The sequence below is a fragment of the Manis javanica genome, chromosome 11, assembly GCF_040802235.1.
Source record: "Manis javanica isolate MJ-LG chromosome 11, MJ_LKY, whole genome shotgun sequence".
NCBI classification, from domain to species: Eukaryota; Metazoa; Chordata; class Mammalia; order Pholidota; family Manidae; genus Manis; species Manis javanica.
Window position 1 is genome coordinate 3,276,318 of NC_133166.1, and position 22,200 is coordinate 3,298,517.

Genomic DNA, 22,200 nt, shown 5'->3' on the forward strand with positions numbered 1-22,200 from the left:
ACGCTCCTAAATAATCAATAGATCAATGAACAAATTAAAATAGAGTTCAAGGAATATATGGAAATAAATGACAACAACAATACAAAGCCCCAACTTCTGTGGGATGCAGCGAAAGCAGTCTTAAGAGGAAAGTAAATAGCGATCCAGGCACACTTGAAGAAGGAAGATCAATCCCAAATGAATAGTCTAACATCACAATTATCAAAACTGGAAAGAGAAGAACGAATGAGGCCTAAAGTCAGCAGAAGGAGGGACATAATAAAGATCAGAGAAGAAATAAACAAAATTGAGAAGAATAAAACAATAGAAAAAATCAATGAAAACAAGAGCTGTTTCTTTGAGAAAATAAACAAAATAGATAAGCCTCTAGCCAAACTTATTAAGAGAAAAAGAGAATCAGCACACATCAAGAAATCAGAACACATAACAGAATCAGAAATGAGAATGGAAAAAACATGACAGACTCCACAGAAATAAAAAGAATTATTAAAGACTACTATAAAAACCTATATGCCAACAAGCTGGAAAACCTAGATGAAATGGACAACTTCCTAGAAATATACAACCTTCCAAGACTGACCAAGGAAGAAACATGAAAGTTAAACAAACCAATTACAAGCAAAGAAATTGAAACAGTAAACAAAAAACTACCCAACAACAAAACCCCAGGGCCAGACGCATTTACCTTGGAATTTTATGAGACACACAGAGGAGGCATAATACCCACTCTCCTTAAAGTTTTCCAAAAAATAGAAGAGGAGGAATACTCCCAAACTCATTCTATGAAGCCAACATCACCCTAATACCAAAACCAGGCAAAGACCCCATTAAAAAAGAAAATTACAGACCAATATCCCTGAATGAACATAGATGCAAAAATACTCAATGAAATATTAGCAAACTGAATTCAAAAATATATCAAAAGGATCATACACCATGTTGAAGTAGGATTCATTCCAGGGATGCAAGGATGGTACAACATTTGAAAATCCATCAACATCATCCACCACATCAACAAAAAAAGAAGAACAAAAACCACATGATCATCTCCATAGATGCTGAAAAAGCATTTGACAAAATTCAACATCCATTCATGATAAAAACTCTCAGCAAAATGGGAATAGAGGGCAAGTACCTCAACATAATAAAGGCCATATATGATAAACCCACAGCCAACATCATACTGAACAGCGAGAAGCTGAAAGCTTTTCCTCTGAGATCAGGAACAAGACAGGGATGCCCACTGACCCACTGTAATTTAACATAGTACTGAAGGTCCTAGGCATGGCAATTAGACAAAACAAAGAAATACAAGGAATCCAGATTGGTGAAGAAGTTAAACTGTCACTATTTGCAGATGACATGATATTGTACATAAAAAACCCTAAAGACTCCACTCCAAAACTACTAGAACAGAAATCAGAATACAGCAAAGTTGCAGGATACAAAATTAACACAGAGAAATCTGTAGCTTTCCTATACACTAACAATAAACCAATAGAAAGAGAAATCAGGAAAACAATTCTATTCACAATTGCATCAAAAAGAATAAAATACCAAGGAATAAACCTAACCACAGAAGTGAAAGACCTATACCATGAAAACTACAAGGCACTCTTAAGAGAAATTAAAGGGGACACTAACAAATGGAAACTCATCCCGTGCTCGTGGCTAGGAAGAATTAATATCGTCAAAATGGCCATCCTGCCCAAAGCAATATACAGATTTGATGCAATCCCTATGAAACTACCAGCAATATTCTTCAATGAACTGGAACAAATAATTCAAAAATTCATATGGAAACACCAAAGAACCCGAATAGCCAAAGTAACCCTGAGAAAGAAGAATAAAGTGGTGGGGATCTCACTCCCCAACTTCAACTCTACTACAAAGCCATAGTAATCAAGACAATTTGGTACTGGCACAATAACAGAGCCTCAGACCAGTGGAACAGATTAGAGAGTCCAAACATTAACTCAAACATATATGATCAATTAATATTTGATGAAGGAGCCATGGACATGCAGTGGGGAAATGACAGTCTCTTCAACAGATGGTGATGGCAAAACTGGACAGCTACACATAAGAGAATGAAACTGGACCATTCTCTAACCCCATATACAAAAGTAAATTCAAAATGGATCAAAGACTTGCATGTAAGTCATGAAACCATAAAACTCTTAGAAAAAAACATAGGCAAAAACCTCTTAGACATAAACATGAGTGACCTCTTCTTGAACATATCTCCCCGGGCAAGGAAAACAACAGCAAAAATGAACAAGTGGGACTATATTAAGCTGAAAAGCTTCTGTACAGCAAAAGACACCATCAATAGAACAAAAAGGAACCCTACAGTATGGGAGAATATATTTGGAAATGACAGATCCAATAAAGGCTTGACATCCCAAATATATAAAGACCTCACCCACCTCAACAAGCAAAAGCAAATAATCCAATTAAAAAATGGGCAGAAGAACTGAACAGACAGTTCTCCAAAAAAGAAATTTAGATGGCCAACAGACACATGAAAAGATGCTCCACGTCGTTAATTATCAGAGAAATGCAAATTAAAACCACAATGAGGTATCACCTCACACCAGTAATGATGGCTACCATCCAAAAGACAAACAACAACAAATGTTGGCGAGGTTGTGGAGAAAGGGGAACCCTCCTACACTGTTGGTGGGAATGTAAATTAGTTCAACCATTGTGGAAAACAGTATAGAGGTTCCTCAAAATGCTCAAAATAGACTTGCCATTTGACCCAGGAATTCCACTCCTAGGTATTTTCCCTAAGAATGCAGCACTCCAGATTGAAAAAGACAGATGCACCCCTATGTTTATTGCAGCACTATTCACAATAGCCAAGAAATGGAAGCAACCTAAGTGTCCATCAGTAGATGAATGGATAAAGAATAGTGGTACATATACACAATGGAATATTATTCAGCCATAAGAAGAAAACAAATCCTACCATTTGCAATGATATGGATGGAGCTTGAGGGTATTATGCTAAGTGAAATAAGCCAAGTGGAGAAAGAGAAATACCAAACAATTTCACTCATCTGTGGAGTATAAGATCAAAGGAAAAACTGAAGGAACAAAACAGCAGTAGAATCACAGAACTCAAGAATGGACTAACAGGTGCCAATGGGAAAGGGACTGGGGAGGATGGATGGGTAGGGAGGGATAAGGGGGGTGAAGAAGAAAGGTGGTATTATGATTAGCATGCATAATGTGGGGGGTGGGAGAAATGGGAGGGCTGTGCAACACAGAGAAGACAAGTAGTGATTCTACAACATTTTCCTATGGTGATGGACAGTGACTGTAATGGGGTTTGTGGGGGGACTTGGTATAGGGGAGATCCTAGTAAACATAATATTCTTAATGTAATTGTAGATTAATGATACCAAAAATAAAAAAGGCGGATTACTCCCTGATAGGACAAAACTAACTGCAAATGAATGATTAATGCATGCTTTACATATCCTTGATTTTGATCTTTTAATGGGTGTCAGATGATCAGCTATGGAAGTACATTTTTCTGATAATATTCCTTTCTCTTAAAAAAAAAAAAGCAGTTCCTGTGTGGTAATCTCCAATAGGTTCTTCACAATGGTATAATGGTCATATCAAAGTGTGGGCAAAGGGTTTGTTTGTGTTTATACAGAGGATCAAAGCCTAATTTGGCTACTGAGAAAATGAATTAAGATATGATATGAAGAAGAACTTCCAACATCAACATCCTCTCGAAGAGTCATTCCAGAAGATGATCATCAAAAAACTTCAACATATCCTGGTGCTGTTGCAGTTGTAGCTGCATTCATCCCACTCATTACTGGACTTGCCATTGGAATGAAGAAAGATATATCTAAGCTGGCCTGCGCATACAGTAAAGCAACATATTTGACTGGATCTATACTGTCGGAACTCAACCAAGAATTAGGAGAAGTGCAAGTTGCAGTGCTCCAAAATCATGCGACTGTAGACTATCTACTGTTTAAAGATCATATGGGATGTGAACAGTTCCCAGGAATGTGTTGTTTTTATTTGTCTGATTTTTCTCAAACTATTCAAATTCAGTTAGACAATATCCATCATATCATTGATAAGTTTTCACAAATGCCTAGGGTACCTAACTGGTTTTCTTGGTTTCACTGAATATGGGTGGTAATTGTAGGTCTGCTTTAGTTACGTAGCTATATTCCTATTATGTTAATGTGTGTACACAATTTAATTAGTAGTTTAAAACCTATACATGTTTATGTTACTCTACAAGAAGTTATGTCAAAGAAATAATCAATTTTCCCATGTTTTCTTCTGTCTGCTACTTCTATAGCTTTTCTTCTTCCTTCCTAATTACAACCCTTTAGTAGAATTTGTGCCTCATATTGAAAATTACCGAGTATCACAATTCTTCCATCTGGTAAAGATACCTCAAGACAAATGTTGGGCATAGAAGCCACATTGCATAAATCTGCAAAGAAGTAAAAAGCTAACCTTTTCAAAGAATATGGCTTCTCTCTCACTTACCAACTTTACATTTCCCTGTATGGCCCCGGAATATGACTGGTTAGCCAGAGATGGGTAATTCCTCAAGGGAGGAACAACCTAAAACAGGCACAGTCGCAGGGGGGCCATCAGGTGAGAAATTGGGGGTCAAGAGAGGTGAGGCTTAGAACCTCAGCCCCCCTGTTTTGGGAGAAATCTTCTGCATTCATGAATGTTTTGTCACCCTTATCTAGCTTGGATTAATACTTAATCTATAGGCACAGACCTGATCATCTACATTTGCCCTCTTACAGCACTAAACTATGTTTTCTACCTTTATCTTACATATACCTACCACTTCAGCATTTTATTTAAATAATAATAATAATGATAATAATAATAATAATAATAATAATAATAATAATAATAATAATAATGGAGAAATGTGGGATTCACATAAAAATCAAGTATAAAAATCAAACAAATAATCGTATCTGACTTGATTGTTTATAGTTCATGATGCGTGATCAAAGCCGTAAGTTTCTGTGATGACTGCCCTTGCACTGTTCACCATGTAAGAACTTATTCACTATGTAAGACCTTGTTCACCATGTAAGAACTTGTTCGTTATACTTCAGAAGATTGGAGACTGTTGAGATTTAGGCTTGGGGTTGATTAATGAATGTGCATTGAGTCCCTTATACAGAATTTTATTGTCGTTAACAACCATTTGAACAATAAATATGAGAGATGGCCTCTCAAAAAAAAAAATATATATATATATATAAGAATAAAAAGACAACAAATTTATTGAACAGGATATTGTAACTGAAAATCTTGGAAGAAGTTTCATTCAGGAAGAAGCAGGATGAACTTCATGCTTGTCATAGGCTAGATCCTTGGTGTGAACTCTAGGCTCAAGCTCTCCATTGAGGAGGATGAATGAGCCATGTTGTCCTTTTTGGGAGCAGTCGTGCCCACTGCTCAAGTTCACTGTCCCTTTGATTTAATGCATTTGCACATTTGGCTACATGAGCACATTCATTTATGACTTCTCTCCTTGTTTGCACTTTCTCTGCCTGAAACTGGGTGGGAAAGTCAGGTCACACCAGTTCCAAAAGCTAGTTCTGCAAGGAGATTTGACTTAAATTCATGCAAGAAAATGGTTCAGTGGTGTAATGGGTCATTCTACTGGGCTACCTTTCATGGCACTTGTTCTATCATGGTTTTCTGGAAATAGGAATGATTAAATTTTCAAAACTCAATTCCTATTGGTTAACAAATTGTGTCTTTGTTTCTTCAGTTTACTAGAGTGTAAATGAGGACCATTTAATATGTTTTGGAAGGGTGAAGATTTCAATAAATCGAATCAAAAAACTTAAAACATTTTTGTATTAACCAAACATATACCTGGTCAAACATGTATCTTGGAATTGAGTCCTATTAATTTCACGTGACTGCCTTTCACTTTGGACATACTTAAAGGATGTGCAAACATGAAGCTTTTGTATCTCTTTTCCCCTTATTTATGAAGACATCCAATAAAATCAACATTAGGCACCGCAAACTTAATTTTTTTAATGTTGAATTATTTTTGTGAGGTGTTTCCCTTTACAGCATTCTCTTTATCGAGAAGTTTTTTTCTCCTGTTTGTTTACTCAGAAAAGTCATATACCATTCTTTCACTTGCTAATTAAGAGTCTGTCTGAGTTATGACAAAAATAGGGATCAGTTACCAGATTATAAGATGGATAACAGTTGACTGAGGTAAGATTGATATCATGTATTTACTCAAGGATAAAATATTCTTAGGTGATGATCAACTAACATGTAGCTGGTATATTTACCTCTTGCATATGTGTGATACAGTCCAAAAGTTGGGAATCCCAATTGTTTCTTCTAATCCAGATCCTTAGCCTTTAGTTTTCTTGTCTACAAGTAGTCCAGATGTTTCAAAGGGAGAAATAAAGTTAATAAAATCATTTATTTCTCACAGCAGTCATCTCATCTCTCTCTTGACAGGCCTGCAGCAGAAGAGGACTCCACCCAACCTCTCTGGTCCAGATAAGCCCTCCACGCCCTTGTAATTACCTGTTGATATGGAGATGGACACTTCTCTCCACCCCTTGGAAATACCTACTGATATGGAGGTGCACTAAAGCCAGGCAAGAGATTCTGGAAATACTGTAATTTTACCCACAGGCCATCCCTCCAGTAATCTTTGCCTCACAATCTACACATTCCCCATGTTCCACAGTGGCCCCTGGGTGAGAAAACTGGGGCATTGTAACCAGATTAATATGAAATCATGATAATCCTTAAACCAGGGGCTTCAGCTTAATTTCCTATGCATATTAAGTCCATAGCTCACCCATTCCACAGGCAGTCAGTAGCTGAACAGGTCAGAGTTCAGAGCAATCATCACACAGCAGCCTCAACCCCAGGTGGCCAGTCCAGGCCATAAAGTCTGTAAAAAAAAAAATAACCTTAAGGGCAATAAGATACATGTTTTAATGACACCAGCATAGGCGAATCTTGTCCATCAGATAGGATACATGCCAGAGAGTGGTCCTGTGCTAGAACAGTGGCAGGAATGGGGTCTCATCCTGGTCTAGTACACCAGACATTCAGCCCTCTCCCTGTGGGAGTTACAGATGGGTCAATATATAGGTCCCAATATATAGGCAAGTACATGCACTGGACATAAAGATAAAACAAACCTTACCTCCCAGATGTCTTGGGCATACTACTGTAATCTTTGGGGGACCCTCTGCTGTTACTCCAAGAATACACACAAGGCCTGCTTCCAGGCCTTTTCCCCTGGTGCCAGAAGGGCCAGCCATCACTGGTCTATGTGTTGAAATGTCCAGGGCCACATGCATTCAACAGTGTCTCCAGGGTTTAATGCAGTAGGGCTGGCAGCACGATGTTGCTCTGCTGGCCATTTCCTGCCTTCAGTAACTCCTATTTGGTTTGCACATACAGTTGTATAGGAGAGGCAGCAATGGATGTGAGCATATTCACAGGGCTCAAGGCTCCTTTCTGAATGGGCTTCTCATTCAAACTCCATAGCACTGTCCATACGTGAACGGACCAAACCCATAAACTACTGGTGTCCTACTTCAGGCCAGATTTCAACAAACCATTGTACCTCTCTATTGTGCCTGCCCCGGTAGGGTTACAGTACATGAAACTTCCACTTCATTCCTAGTTGCTGCACCCATTCTTGTAATGCATGTCCACTAAAGATGTTGCCTCGATTACTCTCAATCACCAGTGGCCAGCCAGAGGCTGCAAAGAGACGCTCTAGGCCCCTCTTGGTGTTTTGCTGATCTGCACGACGTGCAGCAAAAGGAACCAACAGGCCAGTAGCTGTGTCCACACAAGTCATGGCATACCGATATCCTTCCAATATAAGCAGAGGCCCAATATAGTCTATCTGTCACCTGAGGAGGGGTATCAGCCCCTTTGCTATTGTCCCTTGTTACCACTAAGGTCACTAGAGCATGTATGAATGTTCCCATTTTACAGGAAAGAAGGCAATCTCAGCTTTTCATCATTGGAACATTGGAGCACTTGTCTGAGTAGAATGTATGTGATTGGAACTCATGTCTTCCGTTCCTGCAATTGCATTTATTATTTGTGTTGTTGCTTTATTCCAGGATTTTTGAATTTTGGAGAACATATCTGTTTTGAAAATTGTTTTATTTTTAAAAGGAAGTATGTTTTATCAGACTGAAAGCAGAGGCATCTCCTGAACAATGCCTGAGAGGACCTGCAGTTGGATGATTATTTCCAATCTCAAGAGACCAGAAAGGATGCTAATGACCCAGCCTGTGGACGTCTGAGAATCACATCGACACAATGAGCTACAGTTTGTGTCCCCAGAGGAAAGAAACCACACACTGAAGAATCTCTACCTTCAGCAGTAAATCCTCTATGAGTCATGAAAACCTGGTCTTCTTCGCTAGATATTCTGCCTGCTCTGGACTTTGCTTAGTTGTAAGTATGTTTAGGAAATGGGAAGTAGGTTTATTTTAAACTTTCAATAATTCCTATCTCCCCACACTAAAAGAATCTGTTATCAGCTGTATGATTTCAGTATTGGCCAAATGGCCAGAAAACAATTTCCCAAGCTGTGGTTTATATTTCCTGTAAAGGATTTTTCTCATTTTATGGGAAAAAGGTAATATCTACATAGTACCTACATTCAATATTTGTGTGTGTGTGTTGAGTGTGCGTGTCTGTATATTCATGGTGTTGTATATTTGGTTTATGTAGTAACTTAAGTTTACTTGAACACTTATGGAAAATATCTGAGAACTGTATTTTTGAAATATCACAAGGAAAATCCTTTTTTTCTAATCTTGTCTACTAATAGTCTCTTGAAATATATTAGGTCTGATTTTATCTTTTGATTCCAATAACAATATTTAGAGAATTATTTTCTATTTTCCTTGAGTCAGTCACTACATCTTTTCTGTGACAAAATGAGAGCATACACACAGACACTCGATCTCAGAGCTCAAGACTGGCTGTTTTTGGTGTAAGCTGCTAGCTACATCATCCCATTACAGCTCTAATGAAAATGAATTAAACAGTCTTCAAATCACTGCCTATTATTTTTAAATTAGAATATCTAAGCTACAGTTTTTGGTCTTTCTGTGTGTTGCGGTTGTTGATTTTGTTTTAGAACTTTTTATTTATGATTAATACTTTGTTAAGGTTTACTTTTTGTCTTTGATTTCTTGCTTCTTTTGTTATATAAACCATTTTAAATCCATGCACACTTTAAACTATTAAATTTGTATCATTTTAACTTGTAAATCCATGTATATATTTATGAAGTTACAGGATTATGAATTTATAAATGTAATCTATAATATTTCATCTAACATTTATGCATATATTTGCAAATAATATTCTATAATATGAATAATAAATGACATATATTTACATAAAATGGTTTATGATAAATTTATTTATGAATAGTATATCTACATAAGTATATTTTGCCTGTAAAACTTCATGAAAGCATATACAGATATATTTCACTTTGGATAAACAACTATGTACCTATACTATAGAGAGTCTATTATTTTCAAAACCATGAAACCTTCTGACAGGTATTTGGTTGGATTCCCTGTTTTACCATAATGAAAAAATGCTTTTAATTTTTTCCCAATATCCTTCAAACCAGCTGTGTCATTGATCACTGCTGAGTATAAATCAGATGACTGTGAAGGAGTTTCATATTTTTTTTAACACCCTAACATTTCAAGCTTTTTTTGACACCCTAACATTTCAAGCTAGTGATCTGAAAGCTGGAAAAAATAAATTTGAGCATGTCATTCTATTATAAAAATGTTATTTTTAATATTTATTTTCCTAAGAAAACACTCACACGGTTAGTGTCCTAAGCAGCCTTTTATTTTATCAGGAAGAAAACACTGAATGGCCCCAGAAGCCCTGCTTTTGGAGACAGAATGAATCTGTGTCCCAGTTATAATTCTGACAGCACGAGAGGTAATGATACCATGACCCTTGGTGTTACTTTTCTCTATTGATTGTCCTCTGCTATGAGTTCAATAGATAAAGAGGTTGCTAGAGGCTTGCTGGGACCTTACTGGTGCCCCATTTGGTTTCCTCCCTCCCTCCCTGCTCTCCTGCACACAGTTTCTGTTCCTCTGCATCCTGGTGCTGAGACATGTCCATGGGTCTCATGTGTCAGTTCATCGTTAACACCCACAGTGTGAGACCTTATGCTAGTTGAACTGGCAGAAACTCTATTTTTTAAACTCTTTCTCTACATGATAAATGGAAAAATCATACACACTCTGTCGTACCGGTTCCTTTTTATGGTTTGTTGTAGACAGGCAAAATGTACAGTAAAGCAAAGGCAGAGCTATATTGGAACTGAAGCCATGCCAGGTCTGATATACTCAGTAATGTGATGCTCTCTTTCCAGTAAAAAAGCCTTGCAGAAGAAAAAGGTTACCATCAATAAACATACAGAAATGGCCTTTCATCGCTAAAGACTTTTTGCCTTAGTTTTTGTTTGGGTTGAACTCATTTCTAGGTTATGAAATTCCAATTCTATATTTTACAATCAAGTTGTATTAACACAAAATAAAAATCCTTGTTATTTTCAACAACTCATTTCTTCCATTGGAAACAGCTAGACTTGGATTCACACACACTTCACAAGGCCACTGATCTAAAATATAGACAGAATCTAATTTATAATCTCAGTTGATGAGGGATAAGGTTACAATCATAGAATGAACATTTTGCTTTCATTTAGCAATACCTTGAAGGTTGCATCCCAAACCTACCCAAATGCTGACCTTAGTAGACGTCAGGTCCCGAGAGAGCACAACTCATATACCCTTCTTGTGATCTCTAATGCCTAACACAGCGCCTGGCATAGGAGGAATGATTGTGGTGCTAAGCCACCAATGTGTGTAGCTTGTTACAGTAGCAAAAGGAAGCTAATCAGCCCATCATAGAGTGCCTACTGTCTCTTCCTATTTACTCTCCCCTTCTTTATTTACTTCATAACACTTGTCATGATTGTATATAGTCTCTTAATATGTGTTTGCTTATTTCCCTAATAAAATGTGAGCTTGTTGAAAGCAAGATAAATTTTCTTGTTCACTACTTTTTCTCTACCAAATATGACATTTGGCACAGAGTTATAAGTAATATATATGTTAATTATGTATGAAAGTATACATGAATGAATTAGTATCAATATATAACCATGAATATTGTCGAGTTAATATAATAACATGTTCAAAAACAAGTGAAACCAAGGGGCAGCCTACATTTTTCAAAGCAGAACATTTCTGATAGGTGTAGTTTTGGTACATCGTACTCACATCTCGCTTCTGTACATCGGGATTTGGGGTTTTAATGCTGACATAAAACAAAGATGCAAAGGTGAAGTTATAAAAAGATGTGAAAGGGAAGGGTTTTCAAGTGAAATTGCACTGCTGTTGTTTGATTGACCTTAATATTAAATAGTAAACAAACACATTGCTCTACTTCCTTTTTGTAATTCAAGTCTCTTGGGGGACATAGTCATTAATTTCCAACTGGGGAATCAGAGCAGAAGGTGAGACAAAAAGTTCAGATGCTTGATTTGGAAAGGATGGGGGGTTCATATTACGAAAGTCAGCATCATGAGTTACCTGGGGGTGTAAAAGTAGGAACAGGTTGGCCATAGGATGAGGATACATTTTTATCACTGGGTGCTACAGTTCATAACTCATATAAACAGGGGGCTTGCATACATCAGAATGGTCAGACGTTTGGTGTAAGGCAAGTCTGGGTTGACTGTCAGTTTAATCAAGTAATATTTTTTTTGATCTGAGGGAATTTTCTTATCCCAGTTATGATATACAAGCTGAGAAGTGTAGGATAAAATAGTCTCCAGTTCCACAAATTCGATCCATTATAGATGGATTGCCAAATCTCATATGACCCACTGCTAAAGTTCATTTCCTTTCTTCATCTAACTACAGGTTAAATGCTCCATTCTATTACTGATACCAGATCATGGAAGGAATCCTATTTCGTTTTTTCATCTGAGTGATGTCATCCTGTTCTGCAATGAAAGATCACTATAAGCCTGAATGCCTGGCAGGGTGGAATAATACATTTGTGAAGGAATTCCTTCTGGTAGGTTTAACTAAAAACCCTAATTTGCAGATCCCTCTCTCTTTGCTCTTCACCCTTATTTATTCCATCACTCTGATAGGCAATGGGGGGATGATTATCTTGATCAAGTTAAATTCTCAACTTCATACTCCAATGTACTTCTTCCTTAGCAACCTCTCTTTCTGTGACATCTGCTACTCAACTGTATATGCTCCTAAGATGCTGGTCAACTTTTTGTCAGAGAGAAAGGTCATCACATTTGTTGGCTGTGTTCTACAGAGTTTCTTTTTTGCAGTGTATGTAACCACAGAGGGCGTCCTCCTGTCTGTGATGGCTTATGACCGCTACGTGGCGATAGCTAATCCCTTGTTGTATACAGCCGTAATGACCCAGAGGGTTTGTATTCAGATGGTGCTGGCATCTTACTTGGCTGGGCTCATTAACTCATTGATACACACAGTAGGTTTTCTCAAACTAGACTTCTGTGGTCCTAACGTTGTGAATCATTATTTCTGTGATATTCCCCCTCTTCTGAGGCTCTCCTGCTCTGATGCCCATAACAACGAGATGCTGCTTTTGATATTTTCCGCTGTCATTGCAGCATTCACTTTCACTGTCGTCATGGCCTCTTACATTCGCATCGCTGCTGCCATCCAGAGAACCCGCTCAGCCGCGGGGAGGCGCAAAGCCTTCTCCACTTGTGCCTCTCACCTGACTGTTGTGACCTTGTTCTACGGGTCTGTGACCTTTAGTTACATCCAGCCAAGTTCTAAGTATTCCCTGGAACAGGAGAAAGTCTCTGCTGTGTTCTATACATTGCTGATCCCCATGCTAAACCCACTGATTTACAGCCTGAGGAATAAGGATGTGAAAGATGCAGCAAAGAGATCACTAGCGTGGAAGACAACCTTTATTTGACTCAATATTGCATAAGGCTTTGCTTACCTCACATTAACCAGGAAGTAGATAGACTTTCCTTATAACTGCATCACAGGTACAATCATAAAACTCTAATCAAGATACTCTCATGAAATTTGAGAAATGAGTGTTGAATTTGCCATGAAGACTGGAAATCACTCTATTTCACCGTTTTTTTAAGGTTGAATAATAAACTTTTTATTTATTTATTTATTTTAATTAAGGTATCATTAATATACAATCTTATGAAGGTTTCGCATGAACAACATTGTGGTTTCAACATTCACCCGTATTATCAAGTCCCCCCCACACCCCATTGCAATCACCGTCCATCAGCATAGTAAGATTCACCATCCATTCTTCACAGATTTAATACTTTCATACTCTCAAGAGGTCATATAAATTTTTTTTCTAGCAAATTCGCATGCTAGACTCTGATAGAACTCACTGTAGATTTAAAAGAATCTGATTTCATCTCAGCTCAAAAGAATACTGTAGAAATAGGTATTTATGAAATGCATTGTTATCTCAGAAACATTGAAGTGGTCCCTTGGCATGATTGTGTTAGATTTTGCCATCATTTTACGGTAAAAATGTCATCTTTCAAATAAATACAGTCTTGTAAGTAAATAAGTTATTTAAATAACATTTTAGGAAATATATTTAGGACATGTAACTCTCCTCAGTTATGGCTCATTTATTCAACACACTTTTACAGGCCACCTTTATTGTGACAGTTTCTTTAAGAGATCCAAATCTAAAAGGTTTAAACTATGGAGTAACAATTGCTTGTTAGATGAACAGACAGTGGAAGAATATAGTAAATGGGAAGGAATTTTTTTGACTATTTAAAGATAAGAAAATATATGGATATGGTTCTGCATGGACTCTTTAAGTAAAAACAGTAGAAAATAAGTGTGGCAAGGTATTTACACCATGTATGAAGATGCTTTAATGCCAATATAACACTCTTTAAGTCTCTCTCAGTAGCAATAATGAAACCTTAAATGAAATGTATATGGTATGCTTTAGGAAAATTCCCAGGATGCTAGTATTGCCACATATTGGAAAAATCAAAGAAAAATTTGAGAAAGATTTTTCTGAAGCTGTTAAATAAAGAAAAATGTTATTCTGAGAGAAGCAGGAAGGGCTGTAAGTGAGTAACATAGTAAAGGAGACATAGTCAAGGGTAGTCACGAAAATCACCAACAGGACTTGAGAAATGATTCAGTTTTTTTGGGGGGGAAAGAAGAAAGGGTTCACATGACTGGATGGTTTTCAGCCTGTGTACTGAGTAAGATAAATTTGTTAGGAGACATAAATGAAATGCAAGAACATGCATGTGGTTAGAATTTTTGAAGGAAAAGCTTTCTAGGAAGAGAGCAGAGCCAAGAATAATGTGGAAGAACTGGGAGGTTTCCTGGAGTGTTCCAGAAGCAACAAAATGCTCAAAAATGAAGCAAAGAGGGGAAGGACTGATAAAGCAGGCAACATTGCCAAATAGGAAAGGGATCCAGAGGACATGGGCATCTGCATGGGTTCTGAATCTAAGGGCAGAGAAGGGCATAGGACGGGAGTCAGACTGGAGAATGAAATGGTCTGATTTACAATGAACAAGCTCACTCTGGCTGCTGTACTGATGATGACTAGCCAACAGAATGACAGAAGTGACCGACGAGCCCTGACAGGAGGCTGCACATCCATTCAGCTGAGCATTAATGGCATGCTAGGCCAGAACTCTCAAAATGAAGCTTGTGAGAAGCATACATTCAAGATTCATTCTGAAGATCACCAGCAGGAGGTGGAGAGAGAAGATAGAGATTACTTCAATATTTGTTTCAACAGAGAAGCAAACAAAAGATGACAGCACATCAGAAAACCTACGATATATGTAAAAAGTAAAAATCTCAATATATATTGATGGATGGTGTGAATTAATATTGTAATATGGACAAGATACAAAAATTTGTTAAACCAAATTTTGTCACTTGAAAGAGAAAATGAATATACCAGGTAGACAGGTAGAAGGATTAGATAGATACATAATGGGTATATAGATGATAGGTATGTAGACAACATATAGACACAGATTAGATGTATGAGTTTAATGTGATTTTAATATCTGTTAGATATTGAAACTGCAAGACAAAAAAACAAAATGACGTATAATTCTGTTAAGATCAAGGATCTCAAACATATAAATAACACAAAATAAAAAAATGCAAAATACACTTATGCAGCACACAGGATAGACCTTTGAGACTATTGTGAGAAAAATGAATGTATTACCTAACATTAGATCAAACCTCTGGAGAGTTTGAATATGTGAAAACAATTTTTATAATTATTATAAATGAATATTGTTATAAATAAATGTATTTGTAAAGGGGTATACATTGGTATACTCATTTATACTTACAGTAAGAATAGAGATTGCAAGAGAGATTAATATAGTAATAAAGTAAATATCACAATTACAATTAGTGTTTGTAGCTAATATGAGTATATGAGTGACCCTTTATATATTCTTGAAAATTCTTATCTTTCCTAAATCTCTTCTATAAGTCTGAAAGTCTCAAAATGAAAGTTAGGAAAACATGGGGAAAGTGCTTATAAAATGACATGAGCACTTTCACTTCTGCATGGATACAATAGCTTGTGACCCACACAACACGAAAAAATAACAAGAAAATCAAGGTAAGACAGACATTATCTCTTGAATAAAGTTCGTTATCTCTTGAGCAACCACTAAGGAAGAGATAAGAGGATTGGCTTAGAATTCAGACAGGTGTAAACTCGGACATGTGAGCTGACTTTTGCTCACTGATTCAGGGCCCCCGGAAAATGCAGGCTTAGCAGGCACAGGAGGGTCTGCAAGGAGTTCAGAGGAATCAGCAGTGCTGGTGGCAGATGCTCTGCAGGTTACACCAGACATGCTTGTATTTCTTCTCAGGCATTCACCATATTTTGACCTGAGCAGGCTTAGCGTCCAAGTAAATAAACAAACAGGTAGAGGTGTTGGGAAGGAATTCAGTTCAGAGACACAGGGAAGTCAGAGTAAAAGGTGAGGAAGTAATTTATTAAAGGGAGGAGAATAGCAGGGACTGGCAGCTGCCTTATAGTCAGCAGAGAGCAAGGAAGGATAGAGGGACAAAAAGGAAGCTCATTCACCTCCTGCTTGGCATAGGGCAAATCCTTTGCCAACTCCTGAAGCCAGGGTCACCTTGCGTCCAGTGTCCTCTTGAATCTGCATGGTGTGGGAACTAAGTCCCTACCACCCCTGGATTTTGGGGAGCCTTAGAACACTGGATGGAGTGAGATTACATTCTGAGAACTTCCCAAAGACAAAGAAGGGAGCTTTTCAGGAAGACTACCAAGGAGCATGATTATACAGCTGCTGTCCTGTCCAGGTCACCCATATCATGGGAACTTGCAAGCCCAAATCAGAGCTCTCAGCAGCCCCTCCCTACTTATCAGGAGTAAAACAAAGACAGAATGAAGACTTGTGCTTAAGTCTTGAGAATAGGATTAAATAGCAAAGAGACAAAAAAATCTTACCACTGGAAGAACCCAGACACAAAACATAATGAGTTGAGCAGTAAGAAGTCTTTATTTAAGGCAGAAGGCACACACTGAAAGAAAGGGGAGTGCAGGCAACCTCAGAGAGGGGGCACCCTTAAGGATTTAGGGTTTGGGGTTTTATGGGGCCTTTGGCATAGGAGTCTGCATAAGGCATGATGGAGGGAGTTGATTCATAATTGCTTTGAAGTTTTGTTTTAAAATTAGGGTTATTTAGTTGACTGTGTTGGTCCAGATCTTGGCATTCTTTATCCACATTGTTAAACTGGAGAAAGGAAAAACAAGGACATACAAACAGAACAGAGAGATGTCATAGGGGGAGAACAGACCAGACCCCAAAGTCCGTGCCATATATGGAAAGGGGACAGTTCTCCCTGAATTCATCTTGATGTGCCGACTAAGACCCGGATGTCAGCCTCCTCCCTCTTGGAAAGAAAAAAGTTTCTAGTTGACTATTATGTCATCTTTAGCCAATCATACCTCTCAACACCCCCCTAAGAGAGCTTGCCCACTCCTCCCCCTCCTAATCCCTTATAAGCGCCCCACCTCCCTAACCCGGCCTGACTTCTCCAGCTTGTAGTACCCAGGCAGTGAGAACCTCACCCGGGGGTATTTAAATAAATTACCTGGCCCTTTGTTGCCTCTCTTTGCCTGCTTATTCCGGCTAGAATTTATCTTACACACATAACTTCAGTTTTACTTCAAAGGTCTATCTCCTGTCCTGGTTACAAAGTTACTTAATTGATTAAGGGGCTGGAAGAAGAAGAACAATAGCATATAGATTGTTAAAGAATAAACCGGGCATCTTTCACGGGCTAAGTAGATTTTACAGTGGCATGACCCATGTCCCCATTCCCTGCAGAGAAGTCCTTGATTGACCTTCACTGGCCTTGGAGACCTAATCTACTTGTTACAATGAAGTCATGGGCTGTGCTCTGATGCTTTTCTTTATCTATAATTGCTTTTTCATCTGGGGAATGCCTGAACATTCCAAGTCACTCCTGGCCTTTGAAACTTCAGCTAATTAGTGAATTAACTCTGAATCCTTTCCAGCTCTGTGGTTTTATCTGGTTAACTCTTTGAGTCCCTTTTAGTGGGCTTTACTGGCTTAATTCTCTCTGCACCACACTCATGTCTGTCCTTCTGCCTAACAACACTACCAAATCATAATACTCAATATAAAGCTACAGCAATTAAGTAGCTTAAGGATAAACATACCAACAAACACAAAAAAATGATAAGCACATATATAATTACTTGTTTTACAACAGAGTAACTAATACAAAGATGATATCTCTTGGTCTGCATTTTTTTTTTTTACAAATGGTGCTAGAGTAATTGGATATCTACAGGGAAAAAAATGAACATAACTTGCAACTCACACCATATGTGAAGACTGATTTATGATGGATGATAGAATTATATGTGTGTGAAAAATAAAAGAATAGAGCCACTAGAAATAAACAGAAGTCTATGTCTTCATGACATCCAAATGGGCAAAAAACTTCTTAACAAGGACACAGAAATAGTAAAAATAAAAAGAACAATGGAAGAATGGGGTTTTGTTTGGATTGAGAATTTCTGTCTCTGGAAATGTACCATTAAGAAATTAAAAGGGCAAGCCACAGAATATGGAAAGATATTTATAATGTGTGTATCTGACAGAGAGCTCATTTCCAGGAATCATATTATTGATTGCTGCCTATCTATAAGAATAATACAAATAAGACAGGTAAATATGGAAAAAATAGAAAAGAAATTTTGTAATGAAAGACATTAAAAGCCAATAAATATATGCAAAAATGTTCAATTTTATTGCTCATACATTTTTAACAGGGTTATGAAAATGGCACAGCCACTTTGGAGAACTGTTTGCAGTAAGCTGACTATGTATACTTCATGTGACAGTATTTCCACTTAGTATGAGTGTGTATGTCTACAAACTGAAACCAAAAAAATGACCCATAACTGTTGATGTAGTCACAAAATGGGAGGCTAAGCAACACTTTTTTTTGGTATACTTAATCTACAATTACATGAGGAACATAGTTTATTAGACTCCCCCCACCACCAAGTGCCCCCAACATATCCCATTACAGTCACTGTCCATCAGCGTAATAAGATGCTGTACTAGCACTACTTGTCTTTTCTGTGTTGTACTGCCTTTCCTGTGCCCCTCCGCCTACATTATGTGTGCTAATAGTAATGCCCCTTTTTCCCCCCTTGTCCCTCCTTTCCCACTCATTCTCCCCAGCCCCTTCCCCTTGGGTAACTGTTAGTCCATTCTTGGGTTCTGTGATTCTGCTGCTGTTTCACTGCTTCAGTTTTTCCTTTGTTCTTATACTCCACTGATGAGTGAAATCATTTGGCACTTGTATTTCTCTGCCTGGCTAATTTCACTGAGCATAATACCCTCTAGCTCCATCCATGCTGTTGTAAAGCAACACTTTTTTAAAAAGGTTATTGCTATACAATAATGTAAATGAATCTCACTAACATTATGTTCCATAGAAAACAGACACAAAAAAGTCTCTTTGTAAGATTCCATCTGTGTAGATTTGACAACAGATAATGCTAAGTGATGGTATTAAGGCCATAAAGGGGCATTTTGTAGTGCTAGAATATCTGCACCATGGTTTGTGTGTTGGTTATACTTATGTATGTAAACATAAAATTTAAGTAAGTTGCAGACTTAGTATCAGGGCACTTTATAATGTGTGTGTGTATGTGTGTCAGAGGAAAAGATGAGGACTGGAATTTCAATCAAGAAAGTATGGAAGCAAAGGGAAGGGTTAATTTGAGATTTGCAGATAATTATAAGGAGTGATTGAATTTAGATTATACAACAATCGTAGTGTTTTATTGGGGTGTTTAAAATAAATAAAAGATAAATGCTTCCCACCAGCAATAAAAATTTTTATTTTAGTCCTTACTCTATAATTTCCTAGAAAAAAAAAAAGACCATTGGTCTGAGAAATTTCATCTCTTTCTATTTCTTCCATAATTCTATATATATGGACTAGAAATTAATTATGTAGTTTAAAACACAGTCACTTCTCACCACTGACGGCTTCTTGCTGGCAGCAATGGCTTATGATTGCTATATAGCCATTGTGAAACCTTCACTTTGTACAGCGGCAATGACTAAATGTTTTGTATTCTCCTGGTCACTGTGTCTTGTGTAGGAGGCTTAATCAACTCATTGACACACATAAATCATTGAATACTAATCAAAGGAGCTGGGAAATCATATTTAAAATGTATATTGAAAGGAATTTATGATCAACCTGATGAGATGTTGTTAAAAGAAAATGTGCATATTGATAATATTCCTCTCTCTCCAACAAGCTTTTATGCTTTCTGAGAGGAGTTTACTTATTCATATATGTGCTCTCCACACCTAGCAAATGTATCACCGATGAAAATATGAATAAAATGTCCTTGCTTATTTTTTCTGCTTGGGGAAGAACAGTGGTAAAATCATTAAGGTTGAGGATTCTAAATTTCTCATGTTTGTATCATTCTTAGGTATTTGGACAATTGTGTGTATACTGACATTGAAAAAATATTACTTCAGTTGAAAATCCTATTTGTAGGATTTTTTCAAAAGCATTTATTATTGTAGATTTAAGATGACACAGGAATGAAGAGACATATTCCTTTTTAAATATTTTTTTTCTTTAATGGTAAGGATCTGGAGACAAGTTTGCATAAATTATGCTTTGTACATATGACTTCACCTAATTGAAGTAAACTGGTTAGATACTATCATGTATCATACATCACAACCAAACCTCCCATAGAGAATCAGTCTTCAGATTTGGGTGTGGCTGCAGGTAACTCATGTGAAGGGATCTGTGTGAGCCTATGTGTATATTTGATTTCAGGATTTTTAATTATCTTCTTTGATGTTTATTAGTTGGCTCTGACCCCTGCAAACTTCATTTAACAATGTAATATTTCACATTATAAACTATTCTGTGACAATTTATGGAAACTACTGTAATATAAGAGCAAAGAACATGCCATCCTTTTCCTACTCAAAACAAGAAATAGTAAACTATTGAATTTGCCCAAGGTTATGATTAAATGTCCATATGTATTTTCCGATATGCTCTTCATCCGTGTCTCTGGTATCGCTCCCCCCCTTCTCTCTTCTAGCTGCTCTTTCTGTACCTTCCCTCTAGACTCTGTAATACACATCTCTCCATAGTGGGTCGTGCATATCTGTACCTTGGCTTCAGGGTGTCTTTCGGACAGACTCTCCCAGAACTCTTGCTCTTGACCTGTGCATGTGATGTTTGGGACTATGTCCCAGAAGTGATCATAATGTGTGAAATTTGCCAGACATCTCATTTTTTATATCATGGTGAAGACAGGCATTCAATTTTAAATACGTTTGATGTTTGAGACTTCAAAATAAAGACGCTGAGATTTTTTTTTTCAGTTTGTTAAAGCTGTGGTGCCCTTGTAAAGTTCTTGTTAATCATTTGTATTCTTCGAGTTTGTGTCGATTTCACTACCTTTAGGATACCTTCTGCATCAAAATTAAAAATACGATTATTTTTCCTAACTAGTTCTATTTTAAGAAATATTGCCAAAATTCCTGAAGAAGCAAATTAGTGAACATAAAACAGATTGAATCAAATTGGCTTCTTGATATCAGATAGAGCCAGATTCACATTTATGCTCATTCACAAAGGTTAGAGACACATTTAGGAATGCCTTCCAGAGAATTGCACAGATTATAGTAGGAATTTGCACAAGATATATGCCTTTCAAATTTGGATGGTAGAGGTATGGGTAGATAAGCTATCTGAAAATAGCTTAAAAACAACAATTAAAAAAAAAAGCATTTTCCTGTAAAGGAAGCCATAGAAATATTGGTATTATGAAATATAAATGTATTCGAGAAAAATATAATAATTTTATATTTTTAAGTGTAATAAATTCCTCTAAAAAGATAGACTATCAGAGTGATCCAAAATACAAATTCTAGTGTATTATATTTTTTTGCACAGTTTTTACCAAACTAAAGTGATGCAAAACATTAGGAAAAAAAACTCATTTTATAGAACCTTGTCTTTACTATTTGTCTTGCCTGAAATTCACTTCCTCCAAATACGGCTCTCCCCTTCACCTCTTTCAGTGTGACCCTATCACTGAAGGATTTCCCTGAAAAAATATTTATGAGAGGAAGTTGCAGTGTCCCCGTCAGCCCCTCTACTGTGATTGTCTCCACAGCCCCTATCTCCTGTGACATACAGATTCTTCTTGCCTGTTTCCTGTTATTCCTCCCCTCAACGTAGAATGAGTCTCTTAGTACATAGTCCTTGTTACTTCTCAAATTGCAGCCTGCCCATCCCACAGCAGAAGGCCTTTGCACTGGTGCCCCCTGTCTGAAATATTCTACTACAATGTGCTTGAATGACTAGCTCTTCCCTTCTTCAAATCTTTGCTCAAATGCCAATTTTTCATTTATGCTACCTTGAGCATATCATCTCTGATCACTCCTCATGCCCCTCCTCCACAACCCCTAAGCTGTTTCAC

The 22,200-nt window shown here is 37.3% G+C and overlaps 1 protein-coding gene across 1 annotated transcript; it reads left to right on the forward strand.

Annotated features, from left to right (window-relative positions):
* The first annotated feature begins 12,087 nt into the window (after nt 1-12,087).
* On the forward strand, nt 12,088-13,071 carry LOC108410192 (olfactory receptor 5J3-like). Its single transcript, XM_017681145.2, has one exon. It carries the CDS (start codon nt 12,088-12,090, stop codon nt 13,069-13,071), a length of 984 nt encoding a protein of 327 aa, XP_017536634.2.
* The last annotated feature ends 9,129 nt before the right edge of the window (nt 13,072-22,200 follow it).

Bases quoted from the DNA above. Each gene is read 5' to 3' on its own strand.
- LOC108410192 (XM_017681145.2), top strand. From the start codon at position 12,088: ATGTCATCCTGTTCTGCAATGAAAGATCACTATAAGCCTGAATGCCTG.